The sequence below is a fragment of the Elgaria multicarinata genome, chromosome 9 (assembly GCF_023053635.1).
Source record: "Elgaria multicarinata webbii isolate HBS135686 ecotype San Diego chromosome 9, rElgMul1.1.pri, whole genome shotgun sequence".
In the NCBI taxonomy this organism is placed as follows: domain Eukaryota; kingdom Metazoa; phylum Chordata; class Lepidosauria; order Squamata; family Anguidae; genus Elgaria; species Elgaria multicarinata.
Window position 1 is genome coordinate 24978719 of NC_086179.1, and position 23718 is coordinate 25002436.

The 23718-nt window shown below is 43.1% G+C and overlaps 1 protein-coding gene across 2 annotated transcripts in view; it reads right to left on the minus strand.

Annotated features, from left to right (window-relative positions):
• Positions 1–23718, minus strand: part of DGKI (diacylglycerol kinase iota) — a 216838-nt gene that overhangs the window by 189349 nt on the left and 3771 nt on the right. The window contains exon 1 of one of the 2 annotated variants that reach the window (XM_063135049.1): positions 13115–13311. The exons of the other annotated variant lie outside the window; for it this stretch is intronic. Within the exon in view, the coding sequence (XP_062991119.1) occupies positions 13115–13203 (89 nt within the window). The 5' untranslated portion in view covers positions 13204–13311. Of the gene's footprint in view, positions 1–13114; positions 13312–23718 lie in introns of those variants that run through there. 2 annotated transcript variants of the gene reach the window in all.

Here is a 23718-nt window from a genome sequence, read left to right on the forward strand (position 1 = left end):
TACATGATACAGTTACCATCTTAGAAGAGGAGGCAGAATGTGTAAGAGAGGAGGCAAAATCAAATGCCTCTCAAATAGTTTTTCCACCTGCAGCTTCTGTAAGTTCTTATTTTAAAAATAATTAACAATTTTGTTTCCTGGTTTTAATGTGTTGCTGATGAATTGGGGACACCCTTTTAGTCAACTAAAAGGTGTTTGTTTGTTTTTTGTCATTTGTTTTACACACACACACACACACTTTAAAACATCTATTTCACCCTATTGTTTGTTTGCTTTTTTTAAAAAAAAGTTAGCTTAAGGAGGTCCCAAATGCTATCAGACAAATAAAAGACATCTAAACTTCTAAAGCTGTTTTAATGGTGTTTCCATGGAAATAAGGATTTAGCTCCTTAACAGAAATGACTTTAATGATTAGGTGCTTCAAGTTGCACAAAAGAGAGAGAGAGAGAGAAAGGACACAAATTACAAGCTATTTGATGGTATATCATTTAAGACATGCCCTCTGCACTTAGAGAAGGGATAAAATACACATGATGTGGCTTTGAACTTTAGCGGACAGATCCCACTGTGTCACAACACAGGAGAATTGCCGATTTATTTTTATCCTGAGCAAAACTAAGTTTGCTAACTCTATAAAAAAAAATAAAAAAATAACAATAGAAGAACGTTGCTATTCCTGAAAGAAGGAGGAGAGGGAGGGGAAAGGGTGTATTTAGTTAAAAACTACTCTATCAACAATGTTCTGCACTTACCACTTCCATGAGCAGTGAGAAGGTCCAGAGACAATTCTAAAGGATTTAGTTTGCTTTAGGATGAGAGGGCACTGGGTCCTTGTGGAGTCCTTGCAATATTTGTGCCATTTCCAACTATGCAAGCAGAGCATAGTGGAAGCAAGCGCCCTCCTTCAGCAGGTAGCACAGCTGTGATTCTCCAACAGATATTCAGAGAGCAATGTGTGGGGACTCCCAAAATCTTCACCCACCATTTCTGTTCACTCCCAGCTCTCAACCTCTCAAACCTGCCTCCAAACTGTTTAAGAAGAGCCATGCTGGATTAGACCAAAAGCCTATATAGTCCACTGGAGGCTGGTGGTTCTGATGTTAGTGTGTGGTGAACCCACTCCAGGTTTCAGTCAGATCTCTAAAGGAGCTATCCAAAGTGGTTCCGCACATCTCTCAACAGCTGTTGTCAGTGGGTTGCCTTCTATGTGGGTAGGCCCCTTAAGACTCACAGGGGAACCTAGCTTGTTGAACTGGTTTGGAGAACATCTTTCAGTCTGAGGCCAAATCCCATTGAAAAGAAGCTCTCAGAGGCCACATTCCAATGGTAGCTGAGATTGAAGGCAAACAGGGCAGGGCCACCACCACCCCACCCCAATGCCTCCATTCCCTTTTACTGTTAGGGGGGGAAAACTGCACAAAAACCAGGAAACCACCAAACAAATGTGGCCTAGGGCTTCTGATGTTACCTTGGTGGCACTGGAAGGAGTCTCATTTCACTGGGCCTGTTCAGACAACACGCTAATCTATGGTTAGGCCGCTAATCCTTTTGCAGCAAAGGGTTAGTGAACCATGGTTATGTAGCCACTATGATTAGGAATGTTTCACACAACACGCTAAGCCATAATGTTTAGCTCAAAATGCTTAGCCACTGTGGCATCTGAACAGGGACGATGTCTCCTGTACCATAAATGTAATGTGAGAAATGGGCCTAACACGGGTTAAATGTACACCTATGGCAAACACATGTTTCGGAACACATATATCCAGGAAGTGTGACTGGCTTCTGCTCCCCAATGAGTGTATATTCCTTGGAAATCCTGGCCTTGCCTCTGTTTAGTTTCACTAACATCAAGCACTGGCAGACTTTATGTTAGAGGTTAAGATCTTTTATTGTAGAGTTGGGAACCATTTTTCCCCTCTCCGTCCAAGGCTCCATTCCCTCAGGGGTAACCTGTCAGGAGCGTATACTGATGGTGGTTATAGCAAACTCTTTTTTCTCTTTTGGATGCCTCTCTCTCTCTCTTGCTCACACACTCGCTCTTTCTCTCTTGACCCCTCCTTCCCTCTCCCTCTTCACCGAGGAGGCATCCAGCCCCTGCCTTGAATCAGTGTGACTCTCTCCCCTCTTCCCCACTTGTAACCTGGTGAGCCATTAAGGAAACGAAGGCGGTTTTGCTCTCATGCTGCACAGAAATAGGTGTCAACCCAGAGTGCTCTCAGTCTGTATAAAAGCAGTATAAAATTGACAGTTTTAGTTTCAATTCCTTCCCTAATTATGCTTAACATGGAGTTTGCTGTTTTCTGTTTTCACAGCAGCTGTGAAAACAGCAAACTCAAACTCAAACACAGCAACTCAATTTTCATTGAGTTGTCCACCACAACCCCTAGATCTCTTTCTCGGTCAGTCACCAGCTGCTATTGAGCCTCCCTCCTTTTTCTCATCATTGCTATCACTTGCTGGTTTAACAGGCATGGAGCCAGTGAGCAAGCAGGCTGTGGCATCTACTGCTGAGTGCTCCTCCTTCTCATCGCCACCATTTTCTGGGCCAGAGTGAGAGGCAGGTGAATAAGCGGTCTGCAAGGGTGCAGAGCAGGAGTAACGGCAGGAGGCTCTTCAATGCGGGCCTAGCTAACATGTGGGCCCTCAGCAGCTATCCAACTATGCCAGCCTTCAATGCTGGCCCTGCTCCTTGGTCAAAGGCGTCGACTATTGCTGTTCTGCGTTGTTTTTCTCCCTTCCGTTTTTCTAATAAAGGGTTTTATAAGATTTGGAAATATCTTACAGAGTAACCTGAGATGCTCCAAGGCAGTAAATCAATAGGACTGGGTGATCTTTATGTGAAGCTTCCACAGAGAATAAAGTGTGAAATAGCTGAAGTACTGATGAGGCAATGTGATATATCCTGACAAACAGCAGCTGCTCCTGACGACTGGAAAATTACTAACATGATGCCTGTTCTCAAACAATAGCCATGAGAGAACCTGGAAAGCCTAGGCAGGGAATTCGCTTGCCACCTCTGGGCTAGGATTACAGCTAGGACAGAGAAGAGAAAACTCAAGGGGACGGAGCTGGTGGAACATCTCAAGGAAGGATTGTCTCTCAGTTGTCTCCAAATGCATGCCCATAAACAAGAGTTGTAGCACTAATTATTATTTCAGTGTTTGTTTTTATTTATATTTATTTATTGCAGTTATATACCGCCCCATAGCTGAAGCTCTCTGGGCAGCTTACAACAGTTAAAAACAGTAAACACTAAAAACAAATATACAAAGTTTTAAAACATAAAAAGCATAAAAACAACAGTGTCCTTATAAAAACAGCTAAATACTGTTTAAATACTGCTTTTTATTTGAAATGTTTAGCTTCAAGGCTCATTTGCTTATTATTACATTGATTTTTTCCCTTTTGCAAAGAACCCAAGGCAGCTTTCATAGTGCTCCTCCTCTCCATTTCATCCTCACAACAACCCTGTACGGTAGGCTAGGCTGAGAGCCAGTGACTAACACCCACAGACTTTCATGGCCAAGTAGGGACTAGGACCTGATCTCCCAAGTCCTAGTTCAACACTCTAACCACTACACCACACTGGCTCGTGAATGGCATGGGCCTTTAAAAGAATAAGCTCAAAAGGGTTGGTGCAAATCTTTATGCATTTTTCACTCCCCAAGGGATAGGGGAGAATTACAGCCTACCCTGTAGGGCCTCCTCAAGAGCCAGAGCAGTTCAGCCAACCCATGGAATTCCATACCAAGTTTAAACACTAATTGGTACTACACCTTATGTTCAAACACATGTAACAGAGCCACGGTATCTTTGCTTTTCAAAGAAAAGCAGTTTCAGGAAGAATTTTACATGGAAAGGTGGCAAGAGGAAAAGGTTTTCTAACCCTCTTTCCATCTGGTGTTTTTCTGCTTCAGATTCCATCCCTTGCTTTTCTTCCCCTCCCCCACTCTCAAGCAAGGTTAAAAAAAAGAATTGCATATTTAACTGTGTTTTGAACTCTGTGGATATGTCTGGGGAGGGGCTGATTGGAGGCAATTTGCAGCACAGAAACACTAGCCAAGAAAAGAGTTAAGCATCCCAGCACACACACACACACACACACACACACACACACACACACACACACCTTGGCTTTCAACAAGAAAAACCATATTAGGGCAATTACATGCATTGTCGGTTAATATGTACTTAGCCCCTAAATGTGATCAGATATCCGTTTCCATTCTTGAAAGCAGCACAGCGTGACCCGTATATGTGCCTTTTGCCCAACAGCACGGTTGTTGATTCCCAGATGGCTTAGTTATAGAGATGCTTCAGGTCAGTTGCAATTTTTTTTAAAAAAAAAAGAAAACCAACTCTGCATTTACCCACAGAGAACTCATAATACAGACAAGCTGTTTGTAGAAGGAAAATGAGTTTTTCTCTCATCAGTCTGCAATGTCTAGGCCCAATTCAATGTGCTGGTATTAACATTCAAAGCCCTAAATGGCTGGGGACCAGGTTATCTGAAGGAATGCCTCCTCCCATATGTGCCTGCATGGACTCCAAGATCATCTTCAGGGATCCTTCTCCATGAGCCCCTGCCAAAGGAAGTGAGGCAGGTGGCTCCCAGGAGGAGGGCCTTTTCTGTGGTGGCACCTCAACTGTGAAATGAGTTCTCTAGAGAGGTTCACCTGGCACCTACATTGTACTCTTTCCAGCACCAGTAAAACTAGTGATCTGCCAAAATTTCAACCATTCCATTTTCAGCATTTTATGCGGGGGGGGGGGGGGGATGCAAACCCAGGCAAAAGAGGCTAGGAGAGGTGAGAATTTTGGAGAATTTTCTCCTTGTGGAGGAGAACTGGTTTTCCACATAACTTTTTAAATGTAGCCAGTTATTGAGAGGTTTTCTTTCTTTCTTTTTTAAAACACCCCTGCATTTTCAGGAGCCCAGGGGCCTTCCTAGACGAGGCCTTAGCTCGCCTTCAGACCCAGTTTCCCTGCTTTGCGTCCAGATGATGCACAGGGGAATCCGGCGGCAGGCCGCACTGAGGCCTCGTCTAACGCGCCATAAGCAAAGTCACTTATGGCGCGCCTTTCCTCCAGCTCCGGCCTCAGGCCGGGGCTGGGGGAAGTCTAGCTACTTCCGTGGCTTTTTGCGGCTACTCACTTACTCGCGAGTAGCCACGGAAATGCTGGTTAAAAAATAATGAGGCACAATCCCAGCATCTTTTAGATGACCACAAGGAGAGAGAAAGTTCCCTAAAATAGGGGGCAGGTTTTGGATCAGCACTAGTGAAAAACTTTTTATTTTCCAAGTATTTTAGCATTTTACCATTCTAGTCTTTTAACTCTGCTGTTTTAAATCTGTATTTTAAATCTCTGCATCAGTTCTCAGTTTTATTCTGGTTATGCTTTTATATAGTGATTTTTATATTGTTGTTTTAGTTTCCATATTTTATACTTAAAGTTGTACTTCATGGTTTTAGTTTTTGTGAACAGCCCAGAGAGCTTCAGCTAGTGAGCGGTATAGAAATGAAATGAAATAAATAAATGCTGTCATAGGAATAAATAAATGCTGTCACAGGGCCATTGGGCCATCCAGCAGCACCTTCTTGTTTCCAGTGGCTCTCCAGAGTTTCTGGCAGGGATCTTCTCCAGCCCTCTTTGAAGATGCTGAAGGTTGAACCTGGGACCTTCTTCAGGCACACTGTGTGCTCCACCACCACCACTGACCTGTAAGCCTTCCCTTAAATTTATGCAATGTACATAAATTATGGTTTCTCCTTGGGCCTCTCCAATGGAGTCAATTAAAGAAAACAAACATCGAAGTCAATGAACACAGTGGGGGGGGGGGTTAAGAGCACTGCTTGAATCACAAGAGGGAAAAGTGGGAGAGAATTTTGACATTTTCATGAGCAACTTTTGATAAGTGGGCATCTAGTTTGGCAGGGTCCCCCCCCAACCTACCCCCAATCTGTTGCACTAAGAATGATGCAATCTACAGGTTAGTGGGTGGGTGTTTTTAAGTTCCCCCTCCCTATAAGGAGTTCAGGGTAGCTTACACCCCTGTGATGTATGTTGGCTAAAAGACAGTGACTGTCTTCTTATTCTGAATCTCCCATTTTAAACACTGCACTGGCTCTCTCACCACTGTGCAATGATATGTCATGGTTTAGCACCCCACATCTAGGTGAAATGCAGGAAATAGGAGTTTTGGGGAAATATTGTGGGTTGAGGGGGGCAGTTTGGTGGGAAAACATTATGAGGAGAACCTTCCCGCTACCTGCTACACCACAGTCCTGATCCAGATATTCCCTCCGTGGCTGCTTTTGCTGAGGAAAGAGAGTGACCTGTTGTAAACATTCTTTTTATAGCATGTGCCTAACTGTTAAACCTTAACATAACATGGCTTGTCCTTCAGAACTAATAAAAGCTGTGGGCAACTTTTGGCCCTACAGCTACACCGGACCTAATTTCATGTAGCCCTCAGCCCAATTTCAAAAACCTTCTGCAAGCAATCTGTCCATACCTCTAGCAAGAGCAACTTGTCATTCCCCATCAGTCCATAGGGCAGGGAGGACCAGGACTATATCTACACGACTTCTTTATAGCGGTATTGAAGTGCACTGATAACTGTTGGGGCATAGTCCACATTCCATATACCACTTTCATATACCTGCTTTTTATTCTACATTTGTAATGATTTTGACACAAGGAATAGATCTGGCCTTGGCTGCAAGTGGGGAAGAGACAAGAGAGCCACACAGATTCAAGGTGGGGACTGGATGTGGCCATTGGTGGCATAGAACAATGTGTAGTCAGCATGCAGTACTTTGGTCTTGCAAAATCAACAGCATGTGTGACTGCATGAATCTTCCCTAAGGGCTCATGCTCCAAATTGACCTTGTTTGGTCAGGATGTATTATTATTAATAATAATATTTATATAGTGCCATCAATTTTCATGGTGCTGTACAGAACAAAATAAAACAAATTACAAAACACCCTGCCATATGGCTTACATTCTAAAATCACAGTAACAAACAGGGTACCTTTTTCTCACTATGCTCCAGAGCTCAGTGAGCCAGTATGGTGTAGTGGTTGGACTTTGGGGTGACCTGGATTCAAATTCCTATGTGTCTACAAAGCTGACTGGGTGACCTTGGTACAGTCACTGTCTCTCACCCTAATCTATTTCCCAGGCCTGTTGTAAAAGGGAAGACCAGGTATTACTCTCTGAGCTCTTCAGAGGAAAGGGTTAGTAAATGTAAGTAAATAAATGCAAAAGCTTACACGTGTTCACCAAACAGACAGTATCATACCCAAAGATCTTAAAGCACAACGAATAATTATTTTTACACAACTGGAGCAGTCTTCCAAAAGTCTAAGGAATCATTCAGAAATGTAAACTGGTGATTGATTGATTTTAAACCACATTCGTCAATTTGTGCTAACTGTATTGTTTGCACCTGAAATCCACATTTCAAAGAGATCTGTCATATTCAACATAAAAAGGACCAAAAGGGGAATCAAGTATCATCTGAATTAAAGTTTAATGTTCGTAAATCTCATTCCCCCCCAAATCAATATTCACTTTCACAAATGCATGCTAGAAATAAATTTATGGTTTAAAGTAAACTGGCTGATAGCTATACACCCCCTTAGGTGTCTTTGGGCAGACAGCACAATCCAAAAATATTATAAATAAATGAACAGCAAGGAAACCAGTGGGTTCTCATCATTTCTGCAAATCTTGCCATACACTTAACTACTTTACATAATGCAGGTATTTCATGCTGCCATTTCCCTTTACACACACTTTCACACAGTAGCGGATGAGTAACAAATGGAATTCACTACTCAAAAATGTAACAGTCATCACGACTAGCGCAGATGTGTCAGGACTAGTGATTTGGAAGCTAACTAGTCATCAGGAAAGACAGAAGCAGGTAGAGGTGGATGAGCAAATCAGTCAGGCGAGGAACAGTGATTTTATAGAGCCTGCAGGAACCCTATTGGCCTCTTAGATCACCTGATCCCTGCTGGGCTAGTAGCTGCAATTCCAGCCTCTGGCCAAATCACAAGGGTGGCACCGAGCAAGTCAGAAATGCCCATCATGTTGGTGCAGAAAGCAAAGAACATGGATTCCATCCACTGTCCTTTATTTGAGAGTCTTAGGGCCTTACAAGGTGGCTATTTAAAAAGGAGGAGATTCATTCATAGAGGACAGGTCCATCACTCTACCATGATAGTTAAATCAAACCTCCATGGAATGTCATTAATGTGCACCTCTTTTGTTATGTAAATAGCATCCACAGTAAAGATTGAGTCCACAGGGAGTGGGGAGAAGTACTATAACTCTCCCTGCTACAGTCCAAGGGGCCAACAACTCCAGCATTGAGTTCACACAGTGGACAAACACCTGCCCATGAAAAACTCCGTCTATTGGGCAGTATAGAAATGTAATAAATAAATAAATAAAACTCACAAGCAGTAGTAGCTCAATGCAGGGTGGATTCCTGCATTGAGCAGGGGGTTGGACTCGATGGCCTTGTAGGCCCCTTCCAACTCTGCTATTCTATGATTCTATGATTCTATGATTGCAACAGCACTGTCCCACCCATGTTCCTCAGCAACTGGTGTACATAGTCTTACTCCCTCTGATGCTGGAAGTAGCATATAGCCTTCAAGGGTAGTAATCATTGATAGCCTTCTCCTTGATGAATTTGTCCAACCCCCTTTTAAAGCCATACAAATTGGTGGGCATCACTACATATTGTACTACCGAATTCCATAAATTAACTATGCACAGTGTGAAGAAGCACTTCCTTTTAACTGTCCTGAATCTCCCACTGATCAGCTTCATGGGATGACCCAAGGTTCTAGTATGAGAGAAGGAGAAAAGTGTCTCCCTATCCACTTTCTCCACACCATTCATAATTTTGTACATCTCTATCATATTTGAAATCAAATTCAAATGCCAGTCTACGAAGCTTCTGGGCATGGAATGGGAGGGGTGCGCCATCTTCTCTTTCGCCTCAGGCGACAAAATGACTTAGCCCAGCCCAGATGGTGCTGAAGTGGACTCAGTTAGAAGAGTGTTATTGGAAATATGGTTAGTCATCATGCATATGTTTCAGGTAGGATATATATTGTTAATTAATGAATAAATTGTATTAAAAATTTCATAGGATGAAATTAATAATATAAACACTGTACCTGTATCAAGTCCTTTCCTTTAAGTAATTTACAGAAAAGAGTAGGAGAAACTGAACATAAAGGGGAAATTCATTTATGGCACAATGATATACATGTTTAGACAGAGAAAAGATTTACAACTCCCAGCATGCCCCAGCCATCCATGCTGGGGCATGCTGGGATTTGTAGGCCTTTTCTCTGTCTAAACATGCATAGGATTGCACCCTTAAAAGCTCATATTTAGCACTGCAATAAGTGTTTCTACACTGTAATTCTCTAATAAGTGATATTTCTTTCTTAACAACCTGTCCCCAGAGTTGTTTCCGACAGAATTGTTTCCTGCAACTCTTCTTAAAAGGACGGAATTGAACACTTTCATACCCTTTACTTTTTCATTAGCTCTAAAATGTACTTCTCATGGAGTGACCAGCATAGAACTACAATTACTATTTAACATGTTGTTCTTTAGATAAGCTATTAGGAAGAGATTCGTCTGAACATTATAGACCTATTGTACCCATGATATGCAAGATGGATCTGACGTTTTCAGGGCCAACATTACGACTGCTCTTGAAACAGATGGATCTAGAATTCTCCTGTTAATTAGTTTTTTCTCAAAATAACTGTGGTGTTCTGTTACTTCCTCTATATCATTGCCAAAATCCTAGCAAACTATAAAGGAGGTCATCCTACACATCTCCAGAGAGAGCAAAACAGAGGCACCAAATAGAAAAATAAGTGAGATATAATTTTGCAAAGGCTTTCCCCGGTTTTTCCAAGAAATATTTGAATGTAACATGTACAATATGTCTTTTTTGTAATCCTAAATTTTATTATGTTTTTCAAAATACAAAACAAAAACAAAAGAAACAAATCATACAACAATTCCCACCCTCCTCTCCCACCCCTAGATCAAATTACAAAGTAGGATCATAGAATCATAGAATAGCAGAGTTGGAAGGGGCCTACAAGGCCATCGAGTCCAACCCCCTGCTCAATGCAGGAATCCACCCAAAGCATCCCTGACAGATGCTTGTCCAGCTGCCTCTTGAAGGCCTCAAGTGTGGGAGAGCCCACAACCTCCCTAGGTAACTGATTCCACCGTCGCACTGCTCTAACAGTTAGGAAGTTTTTCCTGATGTCCAGCCGGAATCTGGCTTCCTTTAACTTGAGCCCGTTATTCCGTGTCCTGCACTCTGGGAGGATCGAGAAGAGATCCTGGCCCTCCTCTGTGTGACAACCTTTTAAGTATTTGAAGAGTACTATCATGTCTCCCCTCAATCTTCTCTTCTCCAGGCTAAACATGCCCCGTTCTTTCAGTCTCTCTTCATAGGGCTTTGTTTCTAGACCTCTGATCATCCTGGTTGATGTACAAAAATACAGAATGCCTCAGGGAGCATATTTGACTTTTGAAAATAAAACAATATGAAATCATTTGCAACAACCATAGTGACTTATGACTTGCAGGTATCAATCGGTCATGTTCTGCTATATTAGCATATTCACTAAACGGTAGCCAAACAGCCACAAATGAATCACACTTTTGTTGAGCCCTCATGACCTGTAATTTATTTGACAATTTTTCCATTATTGCTATTTTCCACACCAATTTATACCACTCATTCAAATCTATCAATTTAAGGTCCTTCCAATGCCATGCTATTACTTTTTCTAGCAGCAAATAAAAGATTCAAAATCAGCTCCTTATGCTTCAAATTCATATTCACTTCAACAAATAAATTCAGTAGAGCGAATTCCAAATCCATATGTACTTCAACTTTTACAATCTGGGTAATCTCAGAAAACACTACAGTCCAGAATTTTGGGGTCTCAGCACATTCCCACCATATGTGCTGGTATGTGCCAACCACTTGGCATCCCCTCCAGCACATGGGGAAGGAACCAGATTTAATGTTTGCCAATTTTCTAGCAGTCAGATACCAACCATGCAATAACTTCAAAAACATTTCTCTAGTATTAGCTGATATAGATTTATATGGTGGTCTCCCCCACACGTTAGTCCAAACTGTGTCATCAATTCGCCTCCCACCAACACTTAAGACCATTGCTCTTACTCTTTTGTCAGAGAGCAAAAGTATCTTATATATGGTGGATCCCCATCCCTTTAACACAGCCCATATTGTTATCCATTAGTTTCTCAAAACTAGTTAGGCACCAAACAGCCTGGTCCCTTACATCCTTGTTGGAGAGGAAAGAATGCAGTCGATACCCCAAGAATCATATAGTATCAGGGTTAGCTACTTGTTGTTTAGTTTCTGATAATGAAAATGGAACCCTATCTCGATAAAAATCTTTCAATTTATGCAGCCAAATGTCCCTCCATACTTTGAAACCACATATATCTGCATCTTTCAGAAAAACTGGGTGGAACCAAAGGGGCAATGAAGGTGAGACACACACACACACACACACACACACACACACACACACACACACACATGGGGCAAGAAATGCAGATCTTCTAACCCAAATAATACAATAATAGGGGAAAGGCCATCGGTTTTACAGCTGCTATCCATAATAGATAGGGTCATCTGTCTCCACCTACGTACGTCTGAAGAAATCCATTTCCAGACCCTGCTAGAGTTTGCATTGTATAACTGATTCAAATTCTTAGTAATTATTACACCTAGGTACTGACATTTAGAGTAGCTGACTGTTATCTCTAAATATTTTGCCACTTACGACTGTTCCTTCGGATATCCGGTATAAAATGTTACTTCCCATTTTCTAAAGCTGATCCTTAATCCGGCCACCTTCTGAAATTTAAATAGCTCAGATTTCAGGAACTGTGATGCCCTACCTGGTTGGCAGGTGTTAATTGCTGTAGCTCAAGTTTATTATTCATTCATTCATTCATTCATTATAGCACTTTTATAAGAACATAAGAAGTGCTATGCAGGATCACATCGAGGGTCCATCTAGTTCAGCACTCTGTTCACACAGTGGCCAACCAGCTGTCGACCAGGGACCAACAAAGGAGGACATGGTGCCACAGCACCCTCCCACCCATGTACCCCAGCAACTGGTGTATATAGGCATACTACCTCAGATACTGGAGGTAGCACATAACCATCAGGGCTAGTAGCCATTGATAGCCTTCTGCTCCAGGAATTTATCCAACCCCTTTTTAAAGCCATCCAAATTGGTGGCCATCACTACATCTTGTGGTAGTGAATTCCATAGTTTAACTATGTGCTGCGGGAAGAAGGACTTCCTTTTTTTTTTTTTTTTTTTTTTGTCCTGAATCTCCCACCAATCAGCTTCATGGGATGAACCCAGGTTCTAGTTTTATGGAACTTATGAAAATTCACACCAAGCAGAATTTTGCACACCTCTATCATGTCTCCCTGCTCTTTAGCCAAAAAGACTCTCAAGTCAGCTTACAAAAAAATTCCTAAGGCAGTCCCTGCCCACAGTCTCACAGTCTAAAAAATGTGACACAAAAGGAAAGGGGATTAGGAGGCTGGAGGGGGAAAGCAAATTTAGGCACTAGATTCTTAGTTCGCCCCTGCCTGAGCACTGGATTCCCCTGTGTGTCACCTAGATGAACAGGTTTGACCCCTGGATGATCCAGGGATAAACCTTAAGTCTAGCTATGGCCTTAGTTGCAAAGTTCAGCGAGTCATGGACACAGTGGACGGGCTACCGTTTATACTGGATGGATTTTTAACCAGTGCCATTGGCTGTCTTTTGTTTTCAAAATAATTCCCTCTATTATAAAGCATAGGCCCTTATTCCCAAGCATATCAGCCCCACAGAACTCAACTCCTTCTTAAAACATAATAAATATCCCTTTCTTGGGTCATCCAACGTGTCCTTTATTTTTGAATGGTTTTGGCAACCATATAAACCATTAAACTGAGTTGCAAGGAGAAGAACCTACAAAACACACAAACACTTACCAGTCATCCAAAGAGCTTGATGTTGCAAATGTGCTGTCCTTTTGCTTCTCTCCATTTTTGTGAAAAAAATTCAAGCACCCTATATTCATATTTTGCAAGCCAGGATCCCACCCTCACCAAAAAACAAAACACAAAACACTCTGCCTACGAAAGTGAAGCTGGGGACATGGGGCCCTGTGGAATTCCTCTCCACTTTGCCCACTTCACCCCAAGATTAACTGCTCAAACAGAGCCAGCAAGGATGATGTACGTCTGGTGGTCACAACGTTCTCACGAGTCATCCAAGGGAGATTCTGAGGCCAGCCTAAGGAAGAAATAGCATGCAAGGTGATGGCACAGAGGAGGAAGGAGTCTTTTTAAATGATGCATGTCCAACCAGTGAGTGTTTCATGTATATGTATGTCAGTCACAATCCTTCACTTGGAAAGTGGATTAAAGTAGCAGATGGTGGTGATGGAACCTGAGCTGCTGTCGAAAGAAAATCTTGCCCGTAGATATTTTTCATTCCCTCTTCCACATCCCATCCCCCGTAAAATCCTCCCCCAACCTCAAAGAAAAATCCTTTTAATTGTACTAATTATTTTAAAATGTGTATCCCACTTTATCATATTCAATGCCAATGCATTCCATTAAAACAATTTGCAGCATAAAGCAAAGGCAATAAAGTAATAAAAAAAAATACCAAATACAACATTGCTTACGTAAATGTGACAATAGGCGCAGAAGGACTCATAAAATGAGGGATATGCAAACACACTTTTACACACTGAAATGTTTTGCTAGGCTCATCAGAAAACCACTAAGATAAACATTGAAAATAATAATACAGCCAATGAAAATATTAAGTTACAGTAAGTATGTTTCTTCACTGGCCCCAAACTCCTGTTATTGAGAACTTGAGGTCTGGCAGCTTTCGTACACACTGATATATTCTAATAGTTATAGGCAGTTCCCTGGTGTGAGTCATGAGAAATTTTGTCCCTAGAGGGTCCCGGTAGAGGGGGTGAAGAACGCAAGGACAGGACAGAAGGAGGACGTGGGTTGAAGGAAAAACGTGACTAATAGGTCAGAAATGATGTGAAGTTCTTTAAAGTGAAGAAACTTGTGTCTGAGGGCCTTGCTAGACCCTGCCGGATAAGCTGGCAGGGAGGCGAGGCGACGGCGCGCTAACATTAGCGTGCGCCGCCCCACCTCCTAGATGGCTGACGCACAGGGACTGCGGAAGCCCTGCAGCGTCGGCCATTTTTTTTGGTTGTTAAAGGGGCCACGTGCGGCCCGAAGACTCCGGAGAAGGTAAGCCGGTTTTTTTACTTAAACCCCCCCATCCGGTCCTTATCCCTTCCCATGCCTCCTGCCCACTCTTTCCCCTCCCTCCCTCTCCCTCCATGTGTCCCGTGTCACCCGTCCTCCCTCTCCCTCCGTGTGTCCCATGTCGCCCGTCCTCCCTCTCCCCCCCGGGATCCCCCTGGTCCAATGGGCACAGCGCTGAGCACTGTGCCCAGTCCGTGGCTTTTTGCGGCTACTTGCGAGAGCAAGTAGCCGCAAAAAGCCACGGCCCTTGCTAGACATTCCGCAGCCCCGGCCTCAGGCCGGGGCTGCGGAAAAGGCGCACCATAAGCGACTTCACTTATGGCACGTTAGAGGAGGCTTCAGTGCGGCCCGGGCCCGGATTCCCCTGTGCATCATCTGGACACACAGCAGGGAAACCGGGTCTCAAAGCACGCTAAGGCCTCGTCTAGCAAGGCCCTGAGTCCTCCTTACTGATAAGAGAATACAAAACACGTGGCGTTTGTATTTTTTATTTTTGTCAGCATCACCCTTGTCTAATAAATGTTTTGTTTCTGGAAAAGGCTGCGTATGCAGGCATCTCAGCAGCTAAGAGGATCCTTATAGTACTAACTAGACTACCTGTCTTTATTATAAATGACTTTCCTGACGTTATGTCTTCTGCCTTAATGATATGGTTACGTGAGAAATTTGTTCCATCCAAAGTTATCTGCGTATTTACCTCCTGTGAACTGGAACGCAATTAAGTGCTGAAATTCACACTTTTCTGAATGTTGGGATCTGGTTATCCACTCAAACCAATGCAAACAAATATACACACATTAGGAGAAAGTGTGCATAAGGTTCCATACGCTGGGGCAAAGTGTGCACAAAAAAATGCACACAGGAGTGAAAATTATTCACAGAAATGCATTTTAATAGGGGAAACAGTTGCAAAGCATGTCTAATTCTGCAGAAAGTGTGCACACAAAAAATGCATACAGTGGGGATGAGTACAGACAAAAGTACATAATATCTGAGGAACCGCACATGAAAATACATACAAATTTTCATGCAGACTTTAAAAAAAATGTTCAGTGACGCAGAATTGGGCCTAAACGAACATAAGGTTGGGAAAATCAAGAAACTGTGCAGAACCAAAATTGGAGGTTTGCTCCTCCGTGTTTAACAGAGTTAAAAGAATCTGCCCTCTTGCAGTGTGTGAAGCCTGGAGACTCCAGATACATGCCTTCCTGACCCCAAAGTCATCACATGAGGGTACTTTTAAGTTGGCCCATCTAAAGACTTGGTGGAAAGCATTGTCCAATCCTGAAGTGAACTGCAGTGGATAGTGTTGGTCTTGGAGCAAGAAACCTGATTTCAAGTCTTCATGCATGAAGCTCACCGGTGGACCAGGAATGAAGAAAGTGTGACCCTCCATTACAACTCCATCAACCCTCACCATTAGCTATGCTGCCAAGGTCTTATGGGATTTGCCATCCAACAACAACTGGAGGGCCACATGTCCCTCACCCTTGGTCTCGTCAATATCTCTTAGCCAATATCTCTTAGCCAATATCTCTTAGCCAATAAACTACTTCATTAGGCTGTTGTGGGAATTAAAAGGGGGACGCTGGATCCATATGCTGACCTAAGGCCCCCGGGTTAGATACAAATGTAATAAATAAATACAATACAGTGGTGGAACTCTCAGGGTTGGGCCCAGTTTGCAAAAGTTCCTTGGATATCGCGTATGACTCATAGGCAGCCCCAACCACTGGCACCCCAAGAAACTCTTTGGGTTGCTTGTGCAGTGAACCTGGCCCTATACGTAAGACCTCTAAATATATATGAGCCTGGAAGTTACACCCAAAAGCCTGCGCATGATTTTACTCACAAACTATTTAAACTGGGAAGAGAGACACTGAAGCAAAAACCTGGCATCCGATCAGTGGGTTTATCATTGCTGCTGAAGGCGTTCTGAATTTAAAGCTGGCTCTGGATCGGGAGGAGAAAAAAGAGCTGGAAGGTGATCTCCCCCAATTGCTTTTCATAATCAAGATAAATGGTAGAGATTTCAAGCCAAAGGCAGGAAATTGAAACGGGGGAAAGTCACGGCGACATTGCACTGGAATTGTTTAAATTAGTAATTGTGATTGGCAATCAATAATAGCGACCGTCATGCGGTAGAAATATTTTTGCCTGTCTTCTAGATCATATTTCCCTCCCTCTTCCCCCACTCCCCAAACTCCCCTTTCTCTCTCCTCGGAGCACCTGCTTCCCTTAGCTTTGCTCGTATTGTCATTAGCTTCATGGATAATTGATAGCCGAGCCCGTCCAGCCGATGCTAAGAAAAGCATGACAAGGAGGGTAGACACGCGCCTACTATAAATAGACACAAAACATGACTAGCTTGTTCCAGCTTTCCCTTGGGTCCTAATGCAAGCTGTTTCCTGACAGCCACCGTAGATGCAGTGGAGAGTGAGGTATACATGCCACCAGGCAATTCTATCGGAGGTTAAGAGTTTACATTCTTTATAGATGAACCTAAAAATATCCCCTTCTATTAAATTTTAAGCTTAGTTTTCCAGGTGCATTAAAAAGCTTTACATTTTTAAAGAGAGAATGCGGAATTCAAAATACTCTGGGGGTTCCTTGTTTTAGTACATCCGAAAGGTTTGAGTGTGGGAAGACTTCACCAGAAATGTGTCAAAGAGCAAGTGTGAGGGGCCAGTAGCTATTGATAGCTTTATTCTCCATGAATTTGTCAAAAAAAAAACCCTTTTAAAAACATCCATGTTGGTGGCCAATCCCATGGTTTGACTATCAATTGTGTAATAACTACTTTCTTTTGCCTGTACTGAATCTTCCACCAATCAGCTTCATGATCTGGGTTCTAGTATTTTGAGAGAGGGAGAAAAATGTCTCCCTATCCGCATTCTCCATGCCACTTACAATTTTGAACACCTCTATCATGTCTCCCCTGAGCCTCCTTTTTCTCCAAGCTAAACAATCTCAGCTGTTGTAACCTTCCCTCATAAAGGAGATGCTCCATCCCCTTGATGAATTTTAGTTGCCCTTTTCTGCAGTTTTTCTAACTCTATAATAACTTTTTTTAGGTGTGGTGACTAGAACGGTACACAGTATTCTAAGTGTGGTTGCACCATAGATTTGTATAAGGGCAATATAATATTGGCAGTTTTATTCTCTAATTATGCCTAACTTGAAGTTCGCTTTTTCCCCCTTTTTTTTTTTTTTTACAGCAGTCCTTTTTTGCATATTTTCTCACTCTACAATATCGTTTTTAAGATAAGGTGACCAGAACTGCACACAATATTCCAAGTGTGGTTGTACCATACATTTATATAAAAGCTCCACCCTGCTGTATGTTACTGCATTTTTCAGCAGCAGTAGTGGTTTATGGCAGAATGCTTTATGACAGCACAACTGAGGTTCAAGTCTCTTTACTGCGCTGTGATTCCTTGATATACGTTCAGCTTTCAGGCACCAGCCTGTTGCTGCTTTCCTCTAAAGGACACAAGAATAGAATCGAAAATTTTATTTGTATTTACCACAAGCCCTTGCAACACCATACATAAAATACAGCCAAACAGATAAAATTATCAGACTAAGAATTATAAAGAATATTTACAACAGCTACAAGATACATCAAGTATAAAACTCCATCATCTGCCACATTGCAGGGGTCAGAGAATTATAAGGGGGGTTGCCACAACAAAAAGAGTCCCTCCCCTGGTTCCCATCAGATACACTTGTGCTGAACAAGGATGCTTTGATCTCAGTGAATGGGCAGGATGATATTGGAGAAGGTGCTCTTCAGGTAGCCTGGTCCCAAGCTTCTTAGGGACTTATACGTTAATAACATCACCTTGAACCTGGCCTGGTAATATATTGGCAGCCAGTGCAGTTTTCTGAGCAATGGTGTGGTGCTTGTGCTAGACGGCCTCACTCGGCAACCTAACCGCCAAATTCTCCACTACTGCAGCTTCCAGACCAGTCTAAAAGGAAGCCCCACACAGAGTGCATTGCAGTAATCCAATCTTGAGTTTACGAACGCATGGATCCTTGTGGCCACGTGTTTTTTTAAAGGATATTGCCAAACTGGAAGCTTTTCTAGAGGAAAGTAACAAAACTGGTGAGGGAACTGGAGACCAAGTCCTATGTAGAAAGGTTGCAGGAGTGGGTATATTTAGCACAGACATGATGTAATTAAGAGGTGATATGATTGCCTAGGGCTGGCACAAAAGGTAGGGATGGTTCGTCACCTGACAAGGGCCCCCACCAGAGCAGGGAACTCTGGGGAAGAGCCCCATGGACCTCCTTCTCCTCTTCACCATTGCATCTGCTCACTCACCTGCCTCTTCTTCTGACAGAGAACCGATGGTGAGAAGGAGGAGCTGAAGCTGGACAGACACAGTTCAGGTGTGCTGTAGTAGCGGGTTTCCTGCATTGCCAGGGGGTTGAGCTACATGGCCTTTGAGGTCTCTTCTGGCTCCTTGATTCTGTGAGTCAATGAATCCTAACTGAAATTAAATTCTCACTGTGCCTTGGGAATCCTCTCAGAATCCTCTGCTGAACATACACTGCTTTGGGATTAAATTTGGCGGACGTTTAATTCCATATATCTGCTTCTGTTGCCAGTCCTATCTTGAAAAACTCTTATGACAAAGGCAGCAATAAATGAGTGATTTATTTTGTGATTGGCCACTCACGGAAGTTTTCAGGTCGATTTCATGATGTCCTCAACAAGCGGGACATCTCCTGCTGAATCCTCCAGAAATCCCGAGATAAAAAGAACCACTTTTAAAGTGTTAATAGCCAGGAAACAGCAGGATCTTAAGAACAAAAGAAGTGCCATATTGGATCACACCAATGGTCTATCTAGTCCAGCATTCTGTTCACACAGTGGCCAACCAGCCATCAGCCAGGGATGAACAAGCAGGACATGGTGCTGCACCCTCCCACCCATGTTCCCCAGCAACTGGTGCACACAGACTAATTGCCTTGAATACTGGAGATAGCACGTAACCATCAGGGCTAGTAGCCACTGATAGCCTTTGCCTCCAGGAATTTATCCAACCCCCTTTTAAAGCCATCCAGATTGGTGGCCATCACTACATCTTGTGGTAGTGAGTTCCATAATTTAACTATGCGCTGTGTGAAGAAGTACTTCCTTTTATTTGTCCTGGATCTCCCACCAGTAAGTTTCATGGGATGACCCCGGGTTCTAGTATTTTGAGAAAAGGAGATCTTCCACCACTAGATGGCACTGTCTTAATAGAACTCAATGGAACTGAACAGAGGTGAAGTATTCAATTCAAACCACTTGTACCCCCTCTTCTTCCTTGTAATTCAGCCCATAAGAATCGCACCAAAAACTGGGAAGCAGAAAAGCCCCAGGTAAACAACAAAATTTCCCTTAATGTAGAGACACTCCAAGACAGGCCAAATCCAATGTGGAAGACAAGAATTCACAACTCTAAATACCGGAAATTCCAGATGCAAGCAGGGAATAGAAAGAGAGAATGAACTAAAATGTATTTTGTGTTCTGCAAGTGAAACAAATACATTCCAGAGTGAAAGCTTTAAATATTTAATGCTTTAAGAACCAAGACAATAATTTTCCCCCAAACAAAAATATCAGCTTTGTACATCCTAGCAATACTGGGCTGTTTCTGAGCAAAACAAATGGGTTTATTTACCAACAGCAATACTAATAAGCGATCAGTAAAGCCCATTAGAGATGAGGCTGTGCAGGTTCATCTTACAGGGTGGTGGAACAGAGAGATAAGGCATAAAATGCTCGACCTTCTTTGTCTTTGCTAATCCTCTTATGGAAGGTGATTTAAGGCAAAATTTAAAAGAGCAGGAGTAGGTGTCTTGCGGTTGGCAAAGGCTGATGGCATCAGATTGCCCTCCAAATCCTTTGGGGTTTTCGTGAGAAAATGAGCGAACCCCCCCCCCATTTGCACCCTTAGTAAGTCCGGCTTTTATCAGATTTCACAGGTGTCACAAGACCGAAATGCCAGACACGATTCATAAAGTGGTCCACTGTGCAGAAAACCCTGGTCTGACCTGCTGCTGATAAGCAGAAAATCATTTTTCACTGCATGGAGATCAGCATTATCACCTGCTAATAAAGGTACAGGGGAAGTTGTGAGTGAGGGTTGCCATTAAAAGAAAAAGAAAAAGGTAAAGCTGTCATCCCTAGACATGAACTAGCACTCAGCGCTTTTCCTGCACACGAGCTTCTGTGAAATGAATCAGATGGGGGCGAAAGAAGCTGGAGTTTCCAACTTTTCATCTGGCAGGCTCTTGTGCCCTTCACAGCAGCAGGATGGGAGGAAATTTGGCAAGGAAATCTTTCCCCATCGTTGCATCTCCATGCTTAGGAATGTTTCACCTCCAGGGTTTCTGCCTATTACACAGCTGTTGCAAGGCCCAGGAGGCTTGGCAAAAGAAATGTCAGAAATGCTAAAGGAAGTACGAAGATGCTCTGGGCAGGATCTACACTACTACTTTATAATGGTTTATAATGGTATTGACAACCATTGCAACCTATGACACATCCCATCTACCATTTTTAAACCGCTTTCAAAGTGTTATATCCTGCTTGGTATAAATCTGGCCCCAGTCTGGAGGAGAGCTCCTGCAGAATACATAGGGGCTGTTCAGACAACACGCTAAGCCACTGTTAAGCCACTAACCCTTTTGCAGCAAATGGTTAGTGTCATGTTTAAACCAAGGTTATGTAGCCATCATGGTTACGAATGGTGCACACGACACACTAAGTCAAGGCTCACACAACACGCTGAGCCACAATGTTTAGCTCAAAATGTATAACCACTGTGGTTTAGCGTATCATCTGAATACGGTCATAACCTTGCACTAGCGATCACCAAAGCTCTATGGAGAAACAGAAAGGAGGAGATAACATTCCCTGCTGTGGAGTTGCAGGCACAGGCTGCCTCTGCCAGATTTCCCCAGTTCCTCTGTCCTGTTGCAGCCCTTCACTCTGCATCTAAGACCTTTCCTGAAGGTCGCCCAGCTCTCAAGTGAGGCTTTTCTGGCCTACCCAGTCAAACTCTAAGATGTCTGGCTGTTATTTTAATAATCGATTGGTTTACATGTTTTAATCAGTTTTATGTACTTTATAGAGTTTTGTATTTGACGTTGTTCCCCGCCTCAATCCAGAGGGAGAGGCGGGTAAGAAATAAATAAAATTATTATTATTATTATCATCATCATCATCATGGGGAGAAGGGGGCATTCCCTTAGGTGAAGACTGGGCTGGATACAACCCAATGCTTCAAAGAAATGAATAATAGTTGCCCTGTCTAAATCTGAAAGAAGGAGATGCCATCTTCTAATCAGATTGACTATTTCTCATGAAGTTATTGCCACCACTACTCTTTGGTGGTTGAAGTGCAGCAATGGATTCGGGAGCATCCCAAACTTTAGTGAGTAGGGAAAGAGCCTTTCACTGATTTGGGAACTCACTCCTTCTAGGTTTGCGTCAATCATAATTGGTGATACCATTATATCATTGGGTCTGTTCAAACAACACAGTAAACCATGGCCGATGTGGTCTAGTGAGAGCCAGTGTGGTGTAGTGGCTAGAGTGTTGGACTGGGAGTTGGACAACCCAGGTTCTAGGCCCCACTCAGCCATGAAAGCTCACTGGGTGACTTTGGGCCATTCACAAACTCTCAGCCCAACTCACCTCACAGGGTTGTTGTTGTGAGGATAAAATCGAGAGGAAGAGGAGGATTATGTTCGCCACCTTGGGTTCCTTGGAGGAAGAAAGGTGGGATATAAATGCAATGAATAATAATAAGTGGTTAGGCTGCAAAACCTTTTGCAACAAATGGTTAGTGAGCATGTTTAAACCATGGTTATGTAGCCACCATGGTTAAGAATGGTTCATAAGAACATAAGAAGAGCCCTGCTGGATCAGACCAAGGGTCCATCTAGTCCAGCACTCTGTTCACACAGTGGCCAACCTGCTAAGCCAGACTTATCTGCTTCTGGGATCGTCGCCCTGTCTCCACATGGCTGCATGATGTCCCAGAAGTGGAAAGGGACGTTGTGCCTGCCATTTTTTGTTTAAAAGAACAGGAGCTGGAATGCACCTGCGCTCCAGTGAAAGGTAATTTTTTTTTTAAAAAAAAAAAAAACCGACCCTGCTCCCCACCCCCGGGGAGGAGGGAAGAAGCCGGGACGGGCGCCCACACCTCCCACGGTCTTGGGACGATTCCGAGACTGCGGGAAGAATCTGGTTTTCCCAGGGATTATTTATCCCTGGGAAAACCCATGCTCATCTCCCACTTGCTCCTGGGAGTCCCTGTGCATTATTTGGATGCACAGGGACTTGGCCGTGACCAGCCCAGATTTTCGGGCTGGTGTAGAAATGGCCGCTCTCTCTCTCTCTAGGCCTATGCCAACCATCAGTAGCATTGTGGATACCAGATTAGCGATTTCTCTTGGCATACCCTTTTCGTCAATGCACAGTTAAATGAAAGGCATGCTGGGAAATATGCCGCATTGTGCTTATCGCCTTGAAATGCCACACTAATGGCTGTGCAATCCCAAAGGGAGAAAACTGTTCTCCCGCCATCCAAGGGATTCTTTTTCATAAACATATAAATGCATGAGATTACATTGACTTATTTATGCCAAATGATGCAAGGAAGCAAGAACAACAAATAACGTCTAATTAAGGAAATTGCTCACTCAACTGCCTCAAAGCTGAGGCCAGAGAAGGTGCTACTCAAGAGCTCTCTCAATACACGTCGGAAAGGCTGAATGAAAAACCTGGTTATTTTCCATGCTGTGCTGATCTCAGCAAAAAATAAAACTATACTTAATCTCCTTCATCCTTCTCTTGCCCTCAGAACAGTAAAAAAAATGACTAAGTAGTTAGGCGTTTATAATTTTATGTTTAAGTATCAGCTTAGAAAATGAAGTGGTTCATACTGGTGAAAAGCGCGGGCTGAGGTTCTTGAACGATGATGTTTAGAAACGGAATGACTGTGGTAAAAGGACGTAGGGGTGCTGGCAGCTCAACTGATGTAGGGGTGCCTGAGGAAAATTCTGACAGGAATGCACATGGATTTTATGACTGGCATGACTGTAACATGTAAAAACCTCAAAGAACAAGGCTTACCTTATTGCTAAAAGAAATATCAACCCAGGGAAGAAAAGGTTAGGAGGCATTAGAGTTCCTATTTGGCCTGCTAGCATGAACACAATGTTATCCTCATGTATAAATCCTCTCTTTGAAGGACGCTGAGTCTGAATGGCTTCCCAGTCCAGGT